General features: G+C 34.3%; 3 protein-coding genes across 3 annotated transcripts; 1 reads left to right on the forward strand and 2 right to left on the reverse strand.

The window, feature by feature from the left end:
* Positions 1-269: 269 nt before the first annotated feature.
* On the reverse strand, positions 270-4,758 carry LOC108373618 (ADP-ribosylation factor-like protein 8). The gene is given in 5 exon segments (XM_017629538.1): positions 270-1,740; positions 1,800-1,961; positions 2,019-2,152; positions 2,154-2,174; positions 4,467-4,758. Coding segments are annotated over 5 exon segments (561 nt in total). The 5' UTR covers positions 4,590-4,758; the 3' UTR covers positions 270-1,619.
* Positions 4,759-5,153: 395 nt separating this feature from the next.
* On the reverse strand, positions 5,154-6,290 carry LOC108373617 (pre-mRNA-splicing factor ISY1 homolog). The gene is made up of 4 exons (XM_017629537.1): positions 6,202-6,290; positions 6,109-6,131; positions 5,884-6,044; positions 5,154-5,826 (listed from the first exon to the last, which is right to left on the reverse strand). The coding sequence occupies exons 1-4, from the start codon at positions 6,202-6,204 to the stop codon at positions 5,183-5,185; spliced, it is 831 nt and encodes a 276-aa protein (XP_017485026.1). The 5' UTR covers positions 6,205-6,290; the 3' UTR covers positions 5,154-5,182.
* Positions 6,291-8,985: 2,695 nt separating this feature from the next.
* Positions 8,986-11,655, forward strand: RPA1 (replication protein A 70). The gene is made up of 8 exons (XM_017629539.1): positions 8,986-9,204; positions 9,292-9,533; positions 9,593-10,239; positions 10,308-10,420; positions 10,480-10,706; positions 10,787-11,048; positions 11,119-11,313; positions 11,386-11,655. Exons 1-8 carry the CDS (start codon positions 9,166-9,168, stop codon positions 11,497-11,499), a joined length of 1,839 nt encoding a protein of 612 aa, XP_017485028.1. The 5' UTR covers positions 8,986-9,165; the 3' UTR covers positions 11,500-11,655.
* Positions 11,656-21,104: the final 9,449 nt, after the last annotated feature.

The raw sequence follows: 21,104 nt of genomic DNA on the forward strand, positions 1-21,104 counted from the left end.
AAGGCATCCTGTCGCTGCCCTGAATGACGTGTTTTGGCAAGCCTGCAGCTTCCCACAACATTCCCACGACAGCCGGTTCTACGTACCGGAATAACTCGTGTTTTAGCCGACCAAGGGCTATTGTTTCGGCGATTTAACCCCCGCCGAAATCCCTCAAAACGTGTAGGTCCATATGGCTACATTTTCGTCACCGTTATGTAAACAAATTGTCTTCCTTTAGAAGATTTTAGGAAGGATGTTAGATTTTTAATATCATTTAAGAACGACTATTTAGGCTTTTATTTAAAGTTATTTATTTTACTTAGAATTGTTTATATATAATCGTTTACTTTCACTTATCTTTTTGTTTTTATTAAGCTTTACAGTTTTAGAACGTCGCACATTTTCATCGCTATACTATAAACAAGTGTGGAATTGGAAATTATCGATAAATAAACTCATAAACTAAATGTTGTAGCAAGATGTTTGTACATAGGTCCATTGCATAATAAATACGAACGGACAATATACTATACATCAAAGCATATTTAATATGAGGAAAGGCGTTCTTGAGTTTCTTGTCATGTTATCGTATTTAAATACATCAACCAATACAGAATAATTGTATTTCACATTTCGATATCAGTTCGTTTAGTAATGCACTTGGTACAGTATCTTGCGACAATAATTTGATGTTTTCCTTTATTTTTATTTTATTTATTTTTTGTTATGCACCGATTTGCGCTTATAGCAATGAAAAAATTAAAATATATTTAAGGTATGTCCAAGAACTTATGTAGCATATGTATAAATGTAGGTTCTTAGCAATCTTTTGTGAGTTGTAGCCTACAAATTCGAAATAATATAAATGAAATGAATAGATATTAAAGATGTAATTTTAAATAACATATAGATATATAGGTATATTATATTTTCACACCAATCGCTAGAAAAATATATATTTACTTGACGTAGACTACACTGCAGAGTTGAGACAACAAAATGTATACAAGTAAATTTTAGTTCAAGGAATAACCTATGGATAATTCCAAACATTTGTATACTATAGGGCCGAAAGCAACGTTATAGACATACCCTCGATTTGAATTTAGTTTGTTTTGGTTACTAATTTTCACTTTCAACTTTGTACTAAATGAGCTTAACGTGCAAAAGCAAATATGACAACACATTTTTCTTTTTTAATCAAGGTATTTCTATTGCAATTTAAGAAATCGTATTCAGAGACTAGATCCTAATCACAAATGCACAATTGGAAATGTATGTATGTACCATTATCTATTTATGGTTACGATTTTCTGTTATTTAGTTCAGTTTCGAATATTTGCACGTTTGTCAATACGTTTCATTCGAATACAGTAGTATCTACATACAGAGTATCATGCGTAATCACACCTGCATACGTTTGTCTCATTTAATTCATACAAAGTATAGCAATGAATTCTTTTATTTTTTATAATTAAAATGTCTAATTGGGTTATAAATTTTCGACCATATATCAAACTGTTGTTACTTGTTCAAATTTGAATTTTTTATGATTCACATTTCATTGTCTTACATTCATATGCTCACGCCACATTAATTTGCACTTTACAGCACTAGTAAACTATTGGCATATTTTTCTAACGTGTTTGGCTTTTCGAATGTGCGATCAACCATTGCAACGTTATGTCGATGTTGTCCTTTTCCTTGCACGAAATGCTATAACAGCAAATTTCTCTGTCTTGTATACTTGCTAGGTTCCTATTAAATAAAAAAGATAATTTCCTATGTTAAAATATATGTAGATTAAATACACTCACATTCGCTCAATTAGTCCAGTTTCATCAAGTGCACCTGGAAGATCACGTTTATTGCCTAATACTAGTACAGGTATACCCGCCAATTGAGGTTTATCCAATAAAGAATGTAGTTCGTTTCGGGATGCCTCCATTTTGTCTAGATCAGCCGCATCCACCATATACCTGAAAATAAAATAGTTAAAAACATCGGTGTTCGTTGTAATCAAATCAAATAATTACACAATAGCATTGACACCACGACAATATCGCTCCCACATGGATCGGAATCTTGGCTGGCCACCGATATCCCAAACTTTAATGGTAACATTACCTTTAGTAATCTTACGCATATTAAAACCTACAGTGGGTATCATGATCTTCAGCGAATTGCCCCGACTGAAAAGAAACAAAGTTTATTTATTTGTTTTTGTTTGTTTACAGTCTGTAAGACTAATAACAAATATTTAACATTCTTAGAATTAGATTAAATATTAAATATGATATGCTGTACGGAAACATTTTTAAATAATATTATTTTTTATACTGTAATTATTTTATACAATGTAATAGCCAAGCCATTGGCCGGAGGTTGTGTAGACGGTTGTAAAGGTCGAGTTTCCAATCCGCGCTATACATTTTGTGTTTCTCCGTATCTTGATATCTCCTGGGGGTCGAAAAGGCCGAGTTTCCGACCCAGCCGTCGGGGTTAAGGCCTAGCTTCCAATCCGTTCATTTATTGTTTATTATTTTAGGTTTTTAATGTATCTAATTACTTTTTTATATCTTTTCGCGTTTCTCCGTATCTTAGATATCTCCTGGGTGGTCGAAAAGGCCGGTACGCCAGTTCGATATCTTGTTTGGAAAGGTCTATTTCCAATCCACGCTATTGTTCATACATCAAGTTAGACAAAGCAATCAAAATTAAACACATATCGTCGTTTAAAGTACAAAACCGCGTATCAAGAAAATGCAAATCCTCGTATGTGAGGTTGCCGTAAATTTTATAGGAGAGATAAAACTTGTCATAATTCAAAACGGTTCTCTTTTTTAAACTTAGTTATCGCTTCTTCTTATGTCTAAGTATCGATATTTTAGTATAAATCATTAAGGGCTTGATGATAGGAGCTTCGGGTAAGCAAATATCTTTTTTTGCACAAATGTCAGTTACGAGGTTTTCCAGAACCACGATACGCGCTTTTGTACTTTAAACGATATATAAATCGTTATATTAACATAAAAATTACCTATCTAATATTTTTATTTCTTTGGAGTATTGAAAAAATAATGAAATTAAACTTAAATTCCAGTACCTCCTCGAATTCGAAAAAGTATTTAGTAAGTAATAATTAACTATTGCACTAAACTGGGTAAGTACCTCGCTTTAAGGAATTAATCTAATGTGCTACATCTCGCAACAAAGCGTTAAAAATATACTACTTAAACATCATATGTAGCTTAGAGTGAAAAGTTGTTAAGTCCACTTTTTATGAAAACTCATATTTTGATACAGGAGGCTAGAGGAATGAAAAACGCATTGTTTCGAAAAAGATAAAGGTATTTTTTTTTTATTTATTGTCGTTTATTTTCAATGAAAGGAAAATCCGATGATGCCAAAATAGTACAAAATTTTTGAATAAAGATCGAACCCCTCTGATTTATATGTAGTTTTGCTTTGCCGTAAACAGCCAAAATTTTGTATTCAGCGTTTTACGAAATACTTGAAGAAATTTCCTCTCCTTTAAATTTTTTAAAATCGGACTTATCACCTTTCCACTCTTAAGCTTGCCATATGCGTATATATGTATGGAAATAAGATGATCTACCCAATCTTACAATAACACCTACATCCACTCACATAATCTTATTTTTACATACAGATTATTACATTCAAACAGAGGGTTATATTCATTGGAGCATGTTATCGCTAACAAAAGCAACAAAATCAAAGCTAATGAGTCACTTACAAATGACCACTACCCAAAATACTTAATAAAATCAGAATGGAAAGGCAACTTACAACCCTTTATGATTTTCACTATTTCTACATATTATAAAAACTGTTAATTGTATCTAAAAATTGTGAAGGCTTTGCAATCCTCATCTATCCAAGAAAATCTAACTACAAAACGGCTGCAAAATAAGCCTACTTCTTCAAAGACCTGAGCTCAGCAAAAACAACGCACAAGTACATCGTCGTTAAAAAGTAGATGGGGTCTTCTGGGGGTAATTTGAAGCTTAACAATGTATGATTATGTAGACCAAACGTCTGTTTGTAACAGCTGGGACAAAGCTAATATGTAATCATAATTGGAACAATTGTAAATTATAATAATAAAAACATATAAACAAATTAGAGAACAATAACCAAACTGCAGATTGACAGCTACAAAGAACGTTGACAGTGTTATGGGGCAGTGACGCAAGGCAACAACATCAAATGGTCAGCTATGGCGTCGCAGTAAATGACTGAATTTTCGGTGGGGAGTGGCATTGGTCGGTAGCAAGGAATATTAGTTTCGCCAGCAGGAGATAGAAAAAAGCGATTGCTATAGGGAAAGCCAAGTATAATATGTACATGCTATTTATGTGGGACATTGACGAATTTTTATCCGTTCACAAATGCTGGTTAACGTCTGTGGGTGGTAGCAAAAATTTGGGTGTGCACACACAAATCCGCACAATACTCACTGCAATAACATTCACGAACGTTGTTTTGCCTGAAAACTGCAGTCCCACTAGCGTCAATTCCATCTCTTCTTTCCAGAAAATGCTCTTAAACCAATCCAAAATTCGGTTGATTAATGCCAGCATCCTTGCACTATTTTCTTATTAATTTATATAAAAATCCTTTATTAATCGCTATTTGAAGCCTTTTTCACTTTTCCCTTTACACCAGATGCAGCCTGACAAATTTTTCCTTTATTTTTTCTACTGTGCTGTTGACTTGAGGTGGAAGAAGAAGAAGAATTGTCTAGTTTGACAATTATGACAATCAACGACAAGTGCTGCTGAACTTTAACAAAAGGGGAATTGCGCGTCCCGCAAAACAGTTCCCTTTTACGTCAGTCGAATTAGGGCCATTCCAGACTTTTCACAACCACATTCATGCAGTAATTTCAAAAATTCGCATCGAATATTAACCAGATCTCCGGATTTTATCCATATGTACGATTAGCCGAACGGATATCCAAAAAATTCGAGTTTAATATAATAGAAGAAATCAATGAATATCTTAAAAAAAAAAAACTTAGATTGCATTCTGTTCCAATATTTGCTATTTGTAGTAACCTACGCAATCAATGTAATGGTACGTAGATAATTCCAGTCAAATTACTTTTCAAATTAGACTGATTGATGCCACTTTAAAAAATAAAATACAATGTTGCTCAGCTAAACTGTTTATTTTAGTCAGTCCCTACATATTTTTCTAACAGCTCCTGCTTTCGCTTCCTCAATAATGCTTCTTCAATATCTTTTTGCGTTGGTACGGGTACATGTGCTGTGAAACGAGGTGCTAACATTTCCATAGGATCATTTCCCACTATTATACTTGTCGATTTGTCGGTTTCACTATCTCCTTCAGTATCCTCGGCGGCTGCCTTCAACGAACCATATATCTCCTCTTCTTCCTCTTCATCAACATGTCCATCGCGAGCCATTTTTTCTTTCCACTCTTGCAAGGCATTTTGGATAGCTATACGTTCAATTCGTTCCTCCATTGGTATTAAAGTACCATCATCGTCGTCTCGATAGCCATAGTACTCAGCATCGATGTCTTTCATCAGTTCTGCACGTGTTTTACGTTGAGGTGCCGGTGGCTCTTGTTCAAAGAGTTCGCGCACACCAGGTAAGTCTTTCGCTGCACCGAAATACTTATAACCACGATTGCCTGGTACTTCTCGCCCCTCGGCGTCGAACATTTTTGGTCCATAGCGTCGATAATGTGGACCACCCAAAGCGGAAATTTGATTCTCCCAATGTCGCTTTTCTCGCAGCAATTTATTTATTTCATCGTTTAAATCTCTTATTCGGAATTCACCTAATCCGGCTATGAAATTGGGAAAATAAAAATTAAAATGTATTTACGCATTCTTGCATTTCTTACCGTTTTGAATTTGTGCTACTTTCTTAGATATTTCTCGGATAATCTCTAAACGGTACTTTTCACACTTAGGGAGACTGGTACATTCCGATGCCAAATACGGACGTCTGTCCTTTTCGCCAGATTCAGCTTCCTTGGCGGCACGCCAACGGGCTAACGTCGTCCTGAAAGTTGGGCAAATAGTGTTTATTAAAGTATTAAGCAAGAATTGGATCGGAAGTGACTTACATTGCCTTTTCCGCATTACGCGCCTGTGGGAGAATAAAAGCATTATTAGTAAAATCATAATTATTGTGTATATATTTAATATAATACTATTACCATTTTTACAATTCGCCACCGTGCCAAAACAAGCGAAACCACTTTCTCTTGTTTATGTCAAATTAGTAATGTAAAAAACGTCGTTGTATCGAGCAAAATCGATGGTCGTTGCTTCAAACATCGATGTTTGTCGATGTTTTTATTAATGTTTATACGATGTTTCCACATTCGTAAAGCGCTCTCAGAGACTGCATTTATTATTCATTTTCAACGTTTGGAATAAACTTTTTTTATATTGATTCTTTAGAACGTTCCTGATGATATGTTAACGTATATTTCAAACGCATTCTGTTTATTCCGGTTGTAAAATGGGATTATTATATATAAAGAAACGCAGCCTAAGTAATTCGTGAATTACTCTGCTTCCACACCACACATTAATAATTCGTTTCGCAGCTCTACTTCTTGTTCTTGTTCTTCGCTATTTATTATAATTTTTGTGTACTGAAAACATCGGAGATGGAGAAAAAATTTAATTCATCAAAGATTTTCATTTATATAGAGAATATTGTGGCGAATACTGCGGCAACGCGGAGCGAACAACGAGAAATAGGCAGAATGTTCTAGGAATTACGTAGAATGTTCCACAAATTGAAACGTCAAGTTGGATGAACACTGCGAACAGCGAGAGAAAGAGAATGAGCGATAAACTTCAGAACGCTCTAGAGTTGCCATAAGTATATAAGGGCGTCGCCACAGCGAAGTGAGTTAGTTACAAGTCAGCAAGCTACAAGTAGAGTGAGCAGAGTAGTGAGTTGCGAATAAGCAAGCTATCAGTTTAATTATGTTAACAAGTTTAGTGAAGCATTGTTATTGCTTTAACAAGTATTGTAAAGTGTTTTTAACGTATTTGCGAGTATTGTAAATTGTTTGTTGTACAATAAAGTTAATTGTACCACAATTTGGCCATCGTTAGCATTTAGTTAGCAATCTAGCGATACGAACCGAAAGATTTAGGAAATCCGGACGAGGTTTCAAGGATAATCGTAACAATAAATTATTAATTATTTTCTAGCAGCTAAAACTATTGTCAACAAACGCGACCAGGCCGGTGAAAACTTCGATATATTTCCGGCAAATATTAGACAAGGCACCAATTCGTTCGTCATTCGCATCGTAACTCGATCTGAATTACCTACAAACATCGAACATGTTTCTTTACCAACTATTCCCCATTTCATTTTTGAGCGAGCGTTTAATAAATAAGTACTTTCATGCAATCATGCCCAAGTAATTTCCTTTAATAAATTCGTAAATTAATTGGGTTCGCGTCATCACCCAATTTGCGAAACGAAGTATTGACTCGCCGAGGATGAATTGAAAATACATTACACACCTCCTTTCAAAATATAAACCCTCCACATATCGACTATTTAAACAATTATCTTTTTTTCGTATTTAATTTTGGTTATTTTTTTATTAAAATTTAGTTCGTTCCTTAACAAAAAATTATAAACATGGATCCAAATTAAAATTGAGCTTTCCTAAAAACATCGATGTCTTAATTTGATAAATCGAACATCGATAGTCTTATTGTGATTTAACACCCTATAGCGCCAAGGAGACAATCAAATAAATACGTCAAGCATTGCGTATGTGTGAGTGAGGTTCGCTGTGTTTTGGCCGCAAACGTTCAAATAAACGCTCAGTCACCTCTTTGTATTGTGAATACGCTGCGTTCGTTTGTTAACATGTTGTCATCGGATGAGTATTTGTTGTTAATTATTCTTTGTTGCACAAGACGTCAAAATATTGTCTGCATACGTCTTCAAAATAATCAAGACAGTGATTGAGACAATTGAAAAACTATGCATGTATTAGCGAAAAAGTGTGCATGTATTGCAATTGACGTGACAGTATTGTCACTAAACAATGCCAATGTTGTCGGGTCGTATAATTTAGCCTAATTTACGACTTGCGAAATGAGGCTGAATTGTTATTTGATCTCTTCACTGCTAGTTTTGCAAAAGAAACTCAAATCAGCCCCTCTTCTGCGGCCAGCCAGGATGTCAATATTGAAATTCTTATACAGATCGCTGATAGACTCCTCCTCATGTATGAAATATCGTAAACACTTGCAGAATTTGTATTGTACTCTTTCGACCTTGTTTACTTGTTGTTGCGTGAATGGAGACCGTAAGACACCAGCGGTGGTTTCTGAAAAGTGTATTGTCTTTATCATAGACGGGACGCCTACCTTACACAACAATTTGACNTCGACCTTGTTTACTTGTTGTTGCGTGAATGGAGACCGTAAGACACCAGCGGTGGTTTCTGAAAAGTGTATTGTCTTTATCATAGACGGGACGCCTACTTTACACAACAATTTGACCTCGACGCCATCTTTGTTGTAAGAAGTAAACAACGAAGAGAACGAAGAAAACTGGGTAATTGTTGAACGCATGTGTAATCATTTTTATCATGAAAATTTTTCTATAAATCATGTCGTTGTGTTAAATAATTATTTACCTTATGTGTATACACGTTGTCACAAGCGAAAACGAAGAAATTTCCAGTAAAAAGCCACCACCAAATGTAAGCAACGAACAAATGTAAACAAACAGCTAGTGTCAAAATCGCCAAACTTGTTTCCTAAATGCGATTATAACGGGCTACTGGCTTGATGGCGTGATTTTGTATTTTTGGTTCATGTAATTTGACAAGTAATACCAAAGAACGTAGATAANTATGCCTTAAATAAAGTTCTTGACGTGTAACGTCCAAGTTAGTAGACAAAACTCAAAAAGTTATCGAGTTAGAGTCGATTTTAGTCGAATCGGGGTGCTTATAGTCATTCCATGACTATTCCCGCCTGTTTAAAATCGATTGACAGCGTTTGCGAAATTTCTATTGCGTTTGCAAAAAAGTGGCGTGCAACTTTAAAGTTTTGTGAAATATTCAAAAATACCTAAAAATAAAACGCATAAGAAACAGTTTTATTCACAATAAATTATTTAGTTAATCATGGCAGGAATAACTCCATTGTCCACCGGCGTTATTGAAGTATGTATATGAGCTGCGTCCTCCTTGTGAAATACCTACCTATGTACCTTTCATAATTTGCAATTTTTCTTCCTTTCGATTCAATAGCGCATAATGCGAGGGGAAGAAGTAGATAAACCTATTTTGCAGATATTGGGCACAAAGAAAATCACCGGTGGTGAAACAGATCGCCTGCGCTTGCTGATTTCCGACGGCAAATATATCAACAGTTATTCCATGTTAGCAACGCAACTAAATCATTTGCATGCCGAAGGAAAGCTTGCGGAATATACTATAGTCCAAGTAGACAAATATATAACATCAGTAGTTAATGCGAAAGATGCTGGCAAGTAAGGGAATTATAATATTTTCGTTTTTCATATTATTTCATATTAAAATTATTTAAAAGGCGTGTGTTAATAATACTAGAGTTGAGTGTTCTAAACCCAGGCGCGGAAGTAGGCAGAAAGATTGGAACACCCGTTTCTTACACGGAGGATGCCGCTGCTCAAAGTAATAAAGCCAGTTCAAGTAGTAGTACTGCCCCCAAGCCAAATGCTCCGGCAAATTCATTTAAAAACGATACAAAACCGTCCCTATACAACAACAATAACAATAGTATGTTGAATCAGTCACTGAACTCTGGACTTACGCATCCAATCTCTAGCCTGAGCCCATATCAAAATAAGTGGGTTATTAAGGCACGTGTTACGGCCAAGGGTCCCATGCGCACCTGGAGCAATGCAAAAGGTGAGGGCAAGCTTTTTAGCATGGATTTAATGGACGAGTCAGGAGAAATACGCGCGACTGCTTTTCGTGAGCAGGCTGAGAAATTCTACGATTTAATCGAAGTTGATCGCGTCTACTTCATTTCAAAATGTCAACTTAAACCGGCAAATAAACAGTTTACATCACTGAAAAATGACTATGAAATGACATTGACTGGGGAAACAATGATCCAAGCATGCGAGGAAGACGACAGCGATATTCCAGAAATAAAGTACGATTTGGTACCAATATCTCAGGTGGCCAATCTTGAGCCTCGCACAAGTATCGGTGAGTACAGATTTACAGCTGATTACAAATCAAGTATCTGCTTACGTGTAAAATTTCTTCTAATTTAGATACAATTGGTATTTGCAAAGAAGTTACTGAGCTACAAACTTTTACTTCTCGTACAACTAATAAAGAATTTAAGAAGCGTGAGCTGGTACTCGTTGATTCGAGCAATGCAGCTGTAAGTAAAAATTTAATATTTAAATATATCCGGATTGTAAACAACTTTTGGATACCAAGGTAAATTTAACTTTGTGGGGCGATGAAGCTGTTAACTTCGATGGCTATGTGCAGCCAGTGATTTTAGTGAAAGGTGCACGTGTAACAGAATTCAATGGTGGTAAAAGCATTAGCATGGGAAGTGGCTCTGTAATGAAAATAAACCCAGACATTCCTGAAGGACATAAATTGCGTGGTTGGTTTGATAACGGTGGTGGGGAACATATATCGAATATGATTTCAACCAGGTTTGGATGTTAAAACTTTCACTAAAAGTTTCAAAAACACATTTTTATATTTTATACATTTTATTTTTATTTTACGTTAGAACTGGTGGAGCTGGTGGTGGCTTTAGCACAGAATGGTTAACATTCCATGAGGCACGTATTCGGAATTTAGGCGCCGGCGACAAGGCTGATTACTTTCAATGCAAAGGCATTGTGCACATTGTTAAAAGTCAAAACGCATTTTACAAGGCTTGTCCGCAGCAGGACTGCAATAAGAAAGTCATTGACGAGAACAATGGACATTATCGCTGTGAGCGTTGTAACGCCGTTTTTCCCAACTTCAAATATAGACTTTTAATAAATGTAAAATAATGAGATTACTCCGAAAGCGTTAACCATTTATTAAAATGTATTAAATTTTTCTTCAAATCAGATGAGTATTGGTGATTGGACCTCAAACCGCTGGGTCACTTGCTTTAGCGAAGTCGCTGAACAAATGCTGAAACGTTCATCTCAGGAAATAGGTGAACTCCTAGAAAACAATCCCCCTGAAGGTGAAGAAGTACTTTCGTCGATTAACTTTACTTCGTATATTTTCAAATTGCGCAGCAAAATGGAAATGTTTGGTGTGAGTAGACACTCATTATTTGAATAGTCTAAGCACGAATATGTAATTTGGGCTTACTTTTAATTTCTCCAGGACATGCAACGTAATAAATTGACAGTACAATCTGTCGCTCCCGTAGATTACAAGGAATACAACAAATATTTGATAAACAATCTGAAGGAGTTAACTGGCATCAACAAAAATTGAATTGAATTAAAATTGTTTAAGTTATTTATATTTATGTTTATTTCTATTTGCTCGTGTTACTAAAGCATTTTTATGCTATACGAACTTAAAACTTTTTAACTCTCAATAAAATACGAGCCCATGGGTTTGTTTTGTAAACACTGCTCTTTACATTTACACATGCGTACAAGAAGCGATCAGGTCGTGGTAAAAGTCTTCAAACTGAATAACTGAAATTTTTACCTGCAAATAAAGGGCGGCGTCGACATATGGCCCTATTGGCGACTGGGGTCTAGTCGTTCCCACGACAGTCGGGTCTACGTAACCGGAACAACCCAGATTTATATCTGGCCAGGGACTGTCACTCCAGCAACACTCCAAAAACTCTGGGGGAATTTGTATGCTGCTACAACAACAACAACAACAACTGGGGTCTAGTGGTCTAGTAGCCGTGGCTATCAGTATCGTATTTTGTATTATGTATACCGATTAATCTCAGTATATAGAAAAGCGCAGACAACATCTGAATTTACTATTTCGGCATGCACATTTCGAAGTAATTGGTAACTTTGCCCCCAAGGTATATAATAATTTATGTAAACAAAAAACAAAATCGTCATAAGCGGGAAACAAAAAATTGCGTTACTAGACTCAGTAGCCGACAGTCTTAAGCCAGTTTCCATACGTAATAGGAATTTTAGTATATGGTTGCTCATCGGCTATCAGTCGCCATACATAATATGACCAATAATCATGATAAAAAAAAAAAAATGTTTTACAAGCCTTTACTTTTACGTACATAGGATTTCATCATTAACTTGATAGAATAAAACTCAAATTCGCATTTCGATTTTGGTGGCCAAAAATCATGATAAAAAAAACATGTTTTACAAGACTTTACTTTTACGTACCTAGGATTCCATCATAGGCTTGATAAAATAAAATGCAAATTCACATTTCGATTTTGGTGGAATCTAGATACCACTTCTCGATCCGAATGCATGCGAACGTATCCACCTTTATATATATGGATCAAGAAGTGCTGCTGAAATTTGTTGTCTGTATATTGATTTAACTTTGTGTTCTGGAGCAGAAATTTAGTTTTCAAGGAAATTACAATATCAGCTAAGTCTAGCATGGTATGGTTTGGAGGCGGCGATATTTAAAATTTATGTACATATATATATGCTGCTTTCAATTTCGGGGAGTAGAGAAACGTACATTTTCCCGACAGTGCAGTTTTCGTACATTTTGCATATCCGGGAACGTTTAGAAAACGATTTCCATTTTTCGTATCCGAAAAATGTCATGTTATTGCAAAGCAATGAGGTTGTTCACGCTTATCAGGTTATACATATTTATTAAAATTTATTATTGGTGAATCTTAAAATTGTTTTTTTCTGTGAAGTTCGTAATGAAATCGTTTTCAATGTTCAGCGAAAAATTGAATCAACAAATTTCAGGAAAACGGATGAAACATCAGGTTTTTATACGAAATTCTTTCCATTTTCTAATAAGTTTCCGGATATTTTGCTGGCTAGATAGCACATCTGTTTTCTTATACATATATCTTTTATGTATGTGTTTGGAAGCTTTAAATAGCCTTAAAATTAACCGATTTACATACAGATTTATGCAATTTATGTCGAATTTCAATTTGGCATTGGAATGACAAAAAATTGTGCCATTTAAAAAAATGCCATGTGGAAATGAGCTGAATGGATATTTTTTGAACCTAATGACACGTTTATTTTTTAATTCCTAACTTTGTCATAACAATTATTGCCATTTAATGCTTAGTGGAAATCCAGAATTAGAAAGAAAATTATTCAAGAAAGGCATTCGTTAGAGGAAATTTTGTTCGTTTGGAAAACTCGTAACTTTCGGATCTTGCTGGAAAGTGGGCACAAAAAAAAGGCCTAATAAATCCAAACCCAGACGTCCAAAAAATAAAAAAAATATATGTACATATAGGGCCCTGTCACACGGTCAGTAGTTATGACGATATTTGGATCGGGATCCATATTAATGGATTGATGGGTCGCGCACGAATGCTACATGCTCAATATTTATCGCGTCAGTATTTGTATAATTTTTGTGCTGAACGCTTATTATGATGCAAGAAAATATATTTATTTTGTATGAATAATTTGCAGATAATGCATTCCACAAGTATTTTAAAATTTCCCATGGCTAATTAAAATTTTTTCAATTTGTTTTGAAAGGGTTTTCGATGTTCACATTATGTAGGGTTTTGAAAGTGCTACACGCTCAATATTCATTGACAATATTGCGATCCGCGATCCAGATAATTTTTTTTAGAAATTTTGCGATATAGATCACGATCCATCAATACTGCATGCTACACCGTCAATAAATATCGCGATACTTGGATCACGTCAATAAATACTGACCATGTGACAGTGCCCATATACATACATACTTTCGCCTGAATTCTGTGCACTAGACAAATCTAATTTTAGGCGCTTTAAAAATGCACAACGAATTTAGCCAAATAGAAATAAAAATCTGAGCGGCATAGTTTTAGGCGCAAATTTGTGACAAATAGTCGATTCAAATGGCCGCTGAGCGGAAGCAGTGTGTCGGTTGGTGTTGTCTGCACTTAGAGAAATTTTCAAGGCGCCATATTTGGCGAATGGGAATTGCGTGTTGGGCTATGTTCAGTGGCGCTATTTTTCCTACGAAAATTGATAGAGTTTTCTTGATTGGTAGGTAAAAATATAGATCAACGCTCTTACATAGATGTCTGCTAACTAAAATTATCCTTTAAAACTCTTTTTAGCTACATAAAAGCCTCATTTGGAAGCGCTTTCTTCTAAGTAAGCTCTTTTTGGAACAAATGATTCTTCCTTCTAGACTAACATGCTATTAAGATTCTAAGAAAGCATTGTTAAAAGTGTGAACGATACATTTGCGGTATTTTATGGCTGATTTTCAGTGGACTTTAGGGTATTTTTCTAACCAAGTTAGAATGTTTATTCGATCTTGTTATTTAATTAATTATAATTGAATTTTGGGTAATTTTCGCAAGATATTTCCATGTTAAATTTGCATAGTCAAAGAAAAAATCTTAACATGGAAACAATTTTAAAATAAAAGATTTTTTTTAAGTTTACAAAAATATCAAGCTATCAGCGAAGAAAATTGATTGTTAAATGAAGCTGCAAATGGTCATAAGAAAATGCGTTATAAATTCGTTTTTTTTATGAAATATGACTAGTAAAAAATGTTACTCATACGCCATGTATGAACCATTGAAATCATATATTTGGATGGAAACATTTTGTAAAGAAATTATTACGCATTTTTATTTGATCACTCAAAACTTTATTTATCAATCAATTTTCTTCCGTGTTAGCTTGAGCAGCCGCACAAACGTTACAGATCCACAATGAAATGTTTCCAGGTCGGGTCTACGTAACCTGATGTATACATATCTGGCTAAAGCCTGCCATTCGAATGCATTCCTGCAATTCAATGAAACACACGTTTTAATTTTTTAAATTGGGATATTATATTTTAATTTTTGGATATACATACATACAATGAAACATTAAATAACTTAACTTGCATAGTTAAAATTATTAATATTTTTGCACTTAACTTAAATAATCAAATTAAAAATATTTCCAAATCAGTTTAAATTCGCTGGAAAAATACTAATTTTTGCTTACAGTTGCGCTTGTTCGAGGCACATAATACAAGCGGCAGAACGGCAGCATTGAAAATTTAGGAAAATGTTCCACAAATTCATATTTAAAGTAATACATTAAAGCTTAAACAATCGTCCAACTGAGCGGTTGTGATTGCAACTCGAACAAGCTCAAACAAAGGCGCCCAATTATCCCTCAACCTTGCACATTTGACTAGCCATACCAATATAAATATTTGCGAATACGTAAATTTAGATTGCAACAAGAAAAATTTCCAAATATATTACAACGAAAGTGAGTCCTTATAAATTCTATGAAAAGTTTTGCAATTACAATACGCAATGCACTTACATAAAAACCATTGAAAAATATATCGTTACCGAAATTCAGAAAGGTCCTGACCAACATTTTTTTCGAAACTGCGTTTGTCACAGATTTTGGTAGGATTTTTTAAAATACACCTTCAACCAAAATTTCGAAGTGTTATTACCAAAAACAATGGAGTTACATGCCACTTTTCAAAAAGCTCTACCTATTTTTGATATTATTTTTATAATGTTTTTTGCTTCTCCTGTCAAATAAGAAACATCAATGCCAGTATTTTTTATTGCGGAAGTCACTAATTCGACACGACATATCTGTGAAAATCATTTATTAGTAAATTAAAAATTTAAATCATAAATAACAAAAACTTATTATTTGTTTACTAATCTCTGTTTCTAATTTGCCTCCTGATTATTATTAGTTTGTGCTTTCAATAAACGCAATTCTTCTAAAATGTCGGAGACTGTTCGACGCTGATCTGCTTGTGATGCTAGCATTTCTAAAAAAATAATAATTTTATTCTGTATGCACTCTGCATATGACGTGTATTACTTAAGTTTATGTACTAGACTTCATAATTACTTTGCTGGCGATTTTCATATGAATGTGGTATCAAATTCTCTGCGAAAAATTAAAAAAATGTTTTTTTATGCATATGGCTTAATATATACACTTTTCATTATTACCTGTATTGGAAAAATTGTAATATGCCATTATAGTATAAATGCTAATATAGCAATAGAGTATTTGGAGTTCTGCAAACAATTGCCTTGTTTTGAATTTCTTTTAGAGAAAATTTTATTTCAATACCTAAACTGATTTCGTTAGTAGCATAAGTGTCTAAGTTTACGGAGTGAAAAGAAACAAACATACTTTTTTCAAATTCAAATTATTGACAAACGTTACAGTAATTTATCGTTTGAATATCTACTTAGAGAAAACAATCCGTTAAAAGGGTATTTTTTTTTTTTTTTTTTTTGTAATGAGTTACTATCGCCTTTTTAACTGACAATGGTGCCGAAATAGTGACATCTTGGCGATAGGCGATAAAATTCTCTTCCAATTGATGGCAGGGATGTTGGTTAGGGCCTTTGTGAATTAAGGATATGTATTAGTTTTTTGCTTAAAAATATATTTCTTATGCGTGTATGTATGTAGGTAGTAGTTTGAACGTTTTTTTTTTTTTAAATACAAATAGCAATGTGCGTACATTCAGGGTATAGAAGTAGGTAATTTATATTTTATTGAGTTAAGAGACTGCATTTACAATACGACTTTGGTCTGCTGGCGACTTGGATTCGAAGTTTGCCTTGTTGTGTATATGTAGTACCTATGTATTTTTTATCCCAGAAAATAATTCAGGTGGACCTACTTAAGGGAAGTCAGTTTAAAAGGCTTACCCAAAAAAGATTAAAAATGTGCTTCTATGCATGCCTTCTGGAAGGGCTTTTCCCTATTTACAATTTACATTATTTAGCGTTGAGAATAATTTCAATATGCATTTTAAGTTGCAATGAAACAATTGTGATATGAACCTTGAATAAACACCTCGAAGAAGAATGATATTTTTTAATTAAAGAGGCCTTCTGAATTACTTTCTGCCAAAGCCCTTTAGGAAGCACTACCGAGTAGCGAAAGCAAAATCCCTCCAGTTTGTGGCACTCCATACAGAAAAGAAATTAGAAAGGAATGCAAAGTGGAAGGCGGCATCTTGACGCTCAGGAGGTTCTTATGGAGGGGCTTTTAGCTGCTGAAATTATCTACTGGGATATGTTCTTTACGCCCGTTCAGTTCAGTCCCTTATTTAATAGTATTTTATTTTACAATATCAATAATAATTTGTAATATTTATTTAATAATGGATTTTTTATAAAATTGTGTTGATTGGTGTTTTGATTACAATTCCACTTAATTTTTTAAGAGTTTACTATTTCACTTATTTTCTTTTTCCGTTGGGGGTTTTTCTTAGAAGAACTTTGATTTCGTTACTGCAATAATTTGCATTTTTCACAACTTTTAATTTCATTTTTTATACTCAATACATTTTTTATAATTAATGTTATTTCATTATTTTAACTAAGTTTCTTTTTTTTTCAATTCGCATTGATATTATGAGGTTATTCTTACCGTTATATGTATATGTATGCACGCCTGCTTGTACATGCTCATATGTATGTAGATCAATTGGAAGTTATTATGTAGCTACTAATATATATAAAAATCAATTCGCGTCTCACAATTCTACGGCAGTTGAAATTTTGTTTGTTTGTTTCTCTTTCGACGCATAATGCGAATAGTTATGTTCGATTGCTGTATGCATCTATGTTGCTAATTTTATAAAATGCATTTTCATAAGTTAAACTTTCATTTAACAATCTGTTTTTGCCAGGGGACTGATTTCTTCACAATTTTAATGCTTGCATTGCCTTTTTTTAATTTTTCTCGTTGTTGAGTGTGTGTGTACTTTGTTTGTACATTTAAATTTGACTTTTTTTTGCCGTTTGCGCAATTAGTAACTTATGGTTTTATGTATTTTAATCTGTAATTTTCTATTTTCGTTTGTTATTAAATTTTAGTGAAGAAAATTTATTGTTCTTGTTTTTCTATAAAAGAAGGATTGCACTTTATATTTGAATAGTAAATACAACTCACTCAAATCACATTTACTTCCTTATGCTTTTAAAAATAAAATAAGGAAATATAAAATTATTTAACAAAAAAATACAACCGTTAACTTGTATAAGCTTGTATACACCTGGGTTCTTTGTTGAAAGAGCACACTCCAATATACATACATATCTATTGACTTTTGAGCAATGTAAGTCTTTTGTGTCGTCCATATTAAATAAATCCATAGATACATATATTTGTCCTCAAATGCATTGCAAATATAGTAGTACTTGAAAAGTACATAATTTTGTCCATGTACTTGTGGTGAAGAGAATGTATTGAGAGTTTGAATTTTCAAGTGAAAAGCATTGCTTATTCACTTATTAAAATTTCTCTGCGTGGGTTTATATGTATGTAGATGGAGAAATTTGGTAAATAGTTACATAATTGACGCTTACACTTTTGCTAAGTGCTTGGCCGAGTATTCTTCCCCGATTTGTGGTGTGCACCTTGATGTTGTCACATAAAGGGGACGTACCTGCAGTTGCCGCCTACGGAACGCAAATGGATTTTATGAGACTGCTTTTCATGGCAGAAATATGTACACTCGGAGGTTTGACATTGCCTACCGAGGGGCGACCGCTATTGTACAAAACTCTGCACCTTCCGCCGGCTTTAGTTAACATATAAAAATGCTGACGAAGATAACTTACAAGCGAAAAAAGACTAAATAATAGAGAGCATACAACTCAAACGTTTTAATAAATGATATATGTATGTATGTACAGCTCCCAGACAAAATTTATCCAAATAAAAATGCTTGTTGCAACTTCAGTAGCAGCTTAACTACATAGTTGTTAAATGATAGCCTTATTAGATTTACATCCTACCCTATAAAGTTCAAGCTCCTACGGGCGCCAAACCTAATTTATTTTTCGAAGTAACAAAATTTAAGAAATAAGTAGTGTTATATTTATTTAAGAATGTATGTGTATCTGCTTGTTTTTGTAGGTAGCTTTTTTACAGACACTAATTTAATTTGGCAGAGAACGAGGGCGGGTTCGAATCGAAGTCAAATCGAAGTTGTTTTTTTTATACAAAACCCAACGTCATTCAGACTTCGATTTTTCTCAGCGAATCGAGTGCGATTCGAAGTTGGTATAGCGAACTCGAACAAGTTTCAAAAATCTATATATGATTTATACGATTATTGTTGTAGAATGAAGTACATAAAATTCCACAAAAAATTGGGCAAATAATCTTGGATTTGCATTTGCACTTTTTACGCTTGCTATCATGGCAACCATTTGCATTTTATTGTTGTGAATTTAGAAATGTAACAAAATCCTGAATAGCCCTATAGTTAAAACTTGTCAATATGCATATTTATCAGGAATGGAGAAAAAAAGGTATGATCAAAACTAAATATCGTTCCCGTGGTTTTGTTCTCAAGAACGCATCAAAACCAAAACTAAAATGAGAACGAAACTTTCGAGGGCGCTCCTAAAGAGAACGAATTGCGAACAATACTTTCGGTACCATTTCTAAAAAAAAAACGAAACGGGAACAAAAGTCTGCGGAACATTTTGGAAAAGAACTAAACAGGAACAAAAGTCTAAGGAACTTTATTTCGAATAAAAATTTGGGAAATAAAGTCTCAGGAAATTAAGTAAACGAAAGACTTAAGACACGAACTTTTCTTGTACAGAAAATAAAAAACTGTTCCATAAATGGACAGTTCACCCGAGTGATAATACGGTATTCAAATGAGGCGATTTTACAGGCAACTTATAGTTGAAAGCAACAATCGCCTGGTGTGAACAGCCTTCCAACTAATCGCTTCCAATGAAGTTGGGTGGCAGCTAACTTTTGATTCAACTAATCGCTTCTGAAATGGCTTGGAAAATCGCCTCATGTGAACACCGTCTAAACGATCTGGATTTCTTCTCGCTTAGTATTAACAATCGTGGCTCTTACTGAAACAATTTCTCATCCCAATACGCCCCTTTCATTCTTAACGTTAAGTTCTCAAAACTTTTGTTCGCGTTCGGTTTTCTAGCAGAACCTTCCCCAGACTTTTGTTCTTATTTGATCCGCCTTGAAAACGTTCTCGATCATTTGTTCTCATTGCAAACGTTACCGAAAGCTCCGATTTCATTCTGTTCTTCTTGAGAAAGTTCCTGAGAGTTTTGTTCGCATTTTGTTCTTTACGGAAACCTTCCCGGACTTTTTGTTCTCGTTTAAACAGCTCGCAATACTTTTGTTCCCGTTTGGTTCTATTGTGGGAACGTTCTTGATATTAACAGCAGAGCTAAACCAAAACTGAAACGCGTTCTCAGTCCCCTTCCTTTATTTTTACAAGCTTTTTCACCTTTATGAACCCGATGACAATGCAATATGAAAGATGAAATAACCCAATACAGGGCACAGTAGTCGAGATATTTGAAAACCCCGATATGGTTCATATTTAGAATGTATATTACTTATATGAAAAGGAATAATTTCACAAAACTTTCGCTCGATAGGTGGCGCAGGAGTCGAGATACTAGGAAATCCGTATTTATGGTCCGATTTGTTTCATATTTAGAATGTATATTACTAAAATAGAAAGAAATAACTGCACAAAAATTAGGAAGTTCGGCGACGATTTTTTTGTTTTTTTTTAACGAACCACTAGTAAAATTAATACACTAAAAACATTTTAAACTACAAACAAAAACTAAACGAATTAAATTAAGTTATTTTTTACAATTGCATAAATGTTTAGCACCGGTTTGAATTTTCGATGGTACATCGTTTTTACGAGCCCACGGCGCTAATCGCTTTTGTGGTAAATTGTTCACCAGAACGAGTCAGAAGTCATTGGGCAAATTGGGAGGTAGAAAAGGTACGTAAAAACGTGATTTACCTTTGTTAGAGTCGACGCGATGATTTTTAAATACATATTTAGTGCGTTCCAGAATGTCTACGATTGGCAGCTTTTGCAGGATTTAATCCAAAGTCGTTCCCGTACGCCAC

This window comes from Rhagoletis zephyria, unplaced genomic scaffold (genome assembly GCF_001687245.7).
Source record: "Rhagoletis zephyria isolate East Lansing unplaced genomic scaffold, Rhagoletis_zephyria_1.1 Rzeph_scaffold_06869, whole genome shotgun sequence".
NCBI lineage: Eukaryota > Metazoa > Arthropoda > Insecta > Diptera > Tephritidae > Rhagoletis > Rhagoletis zephyria.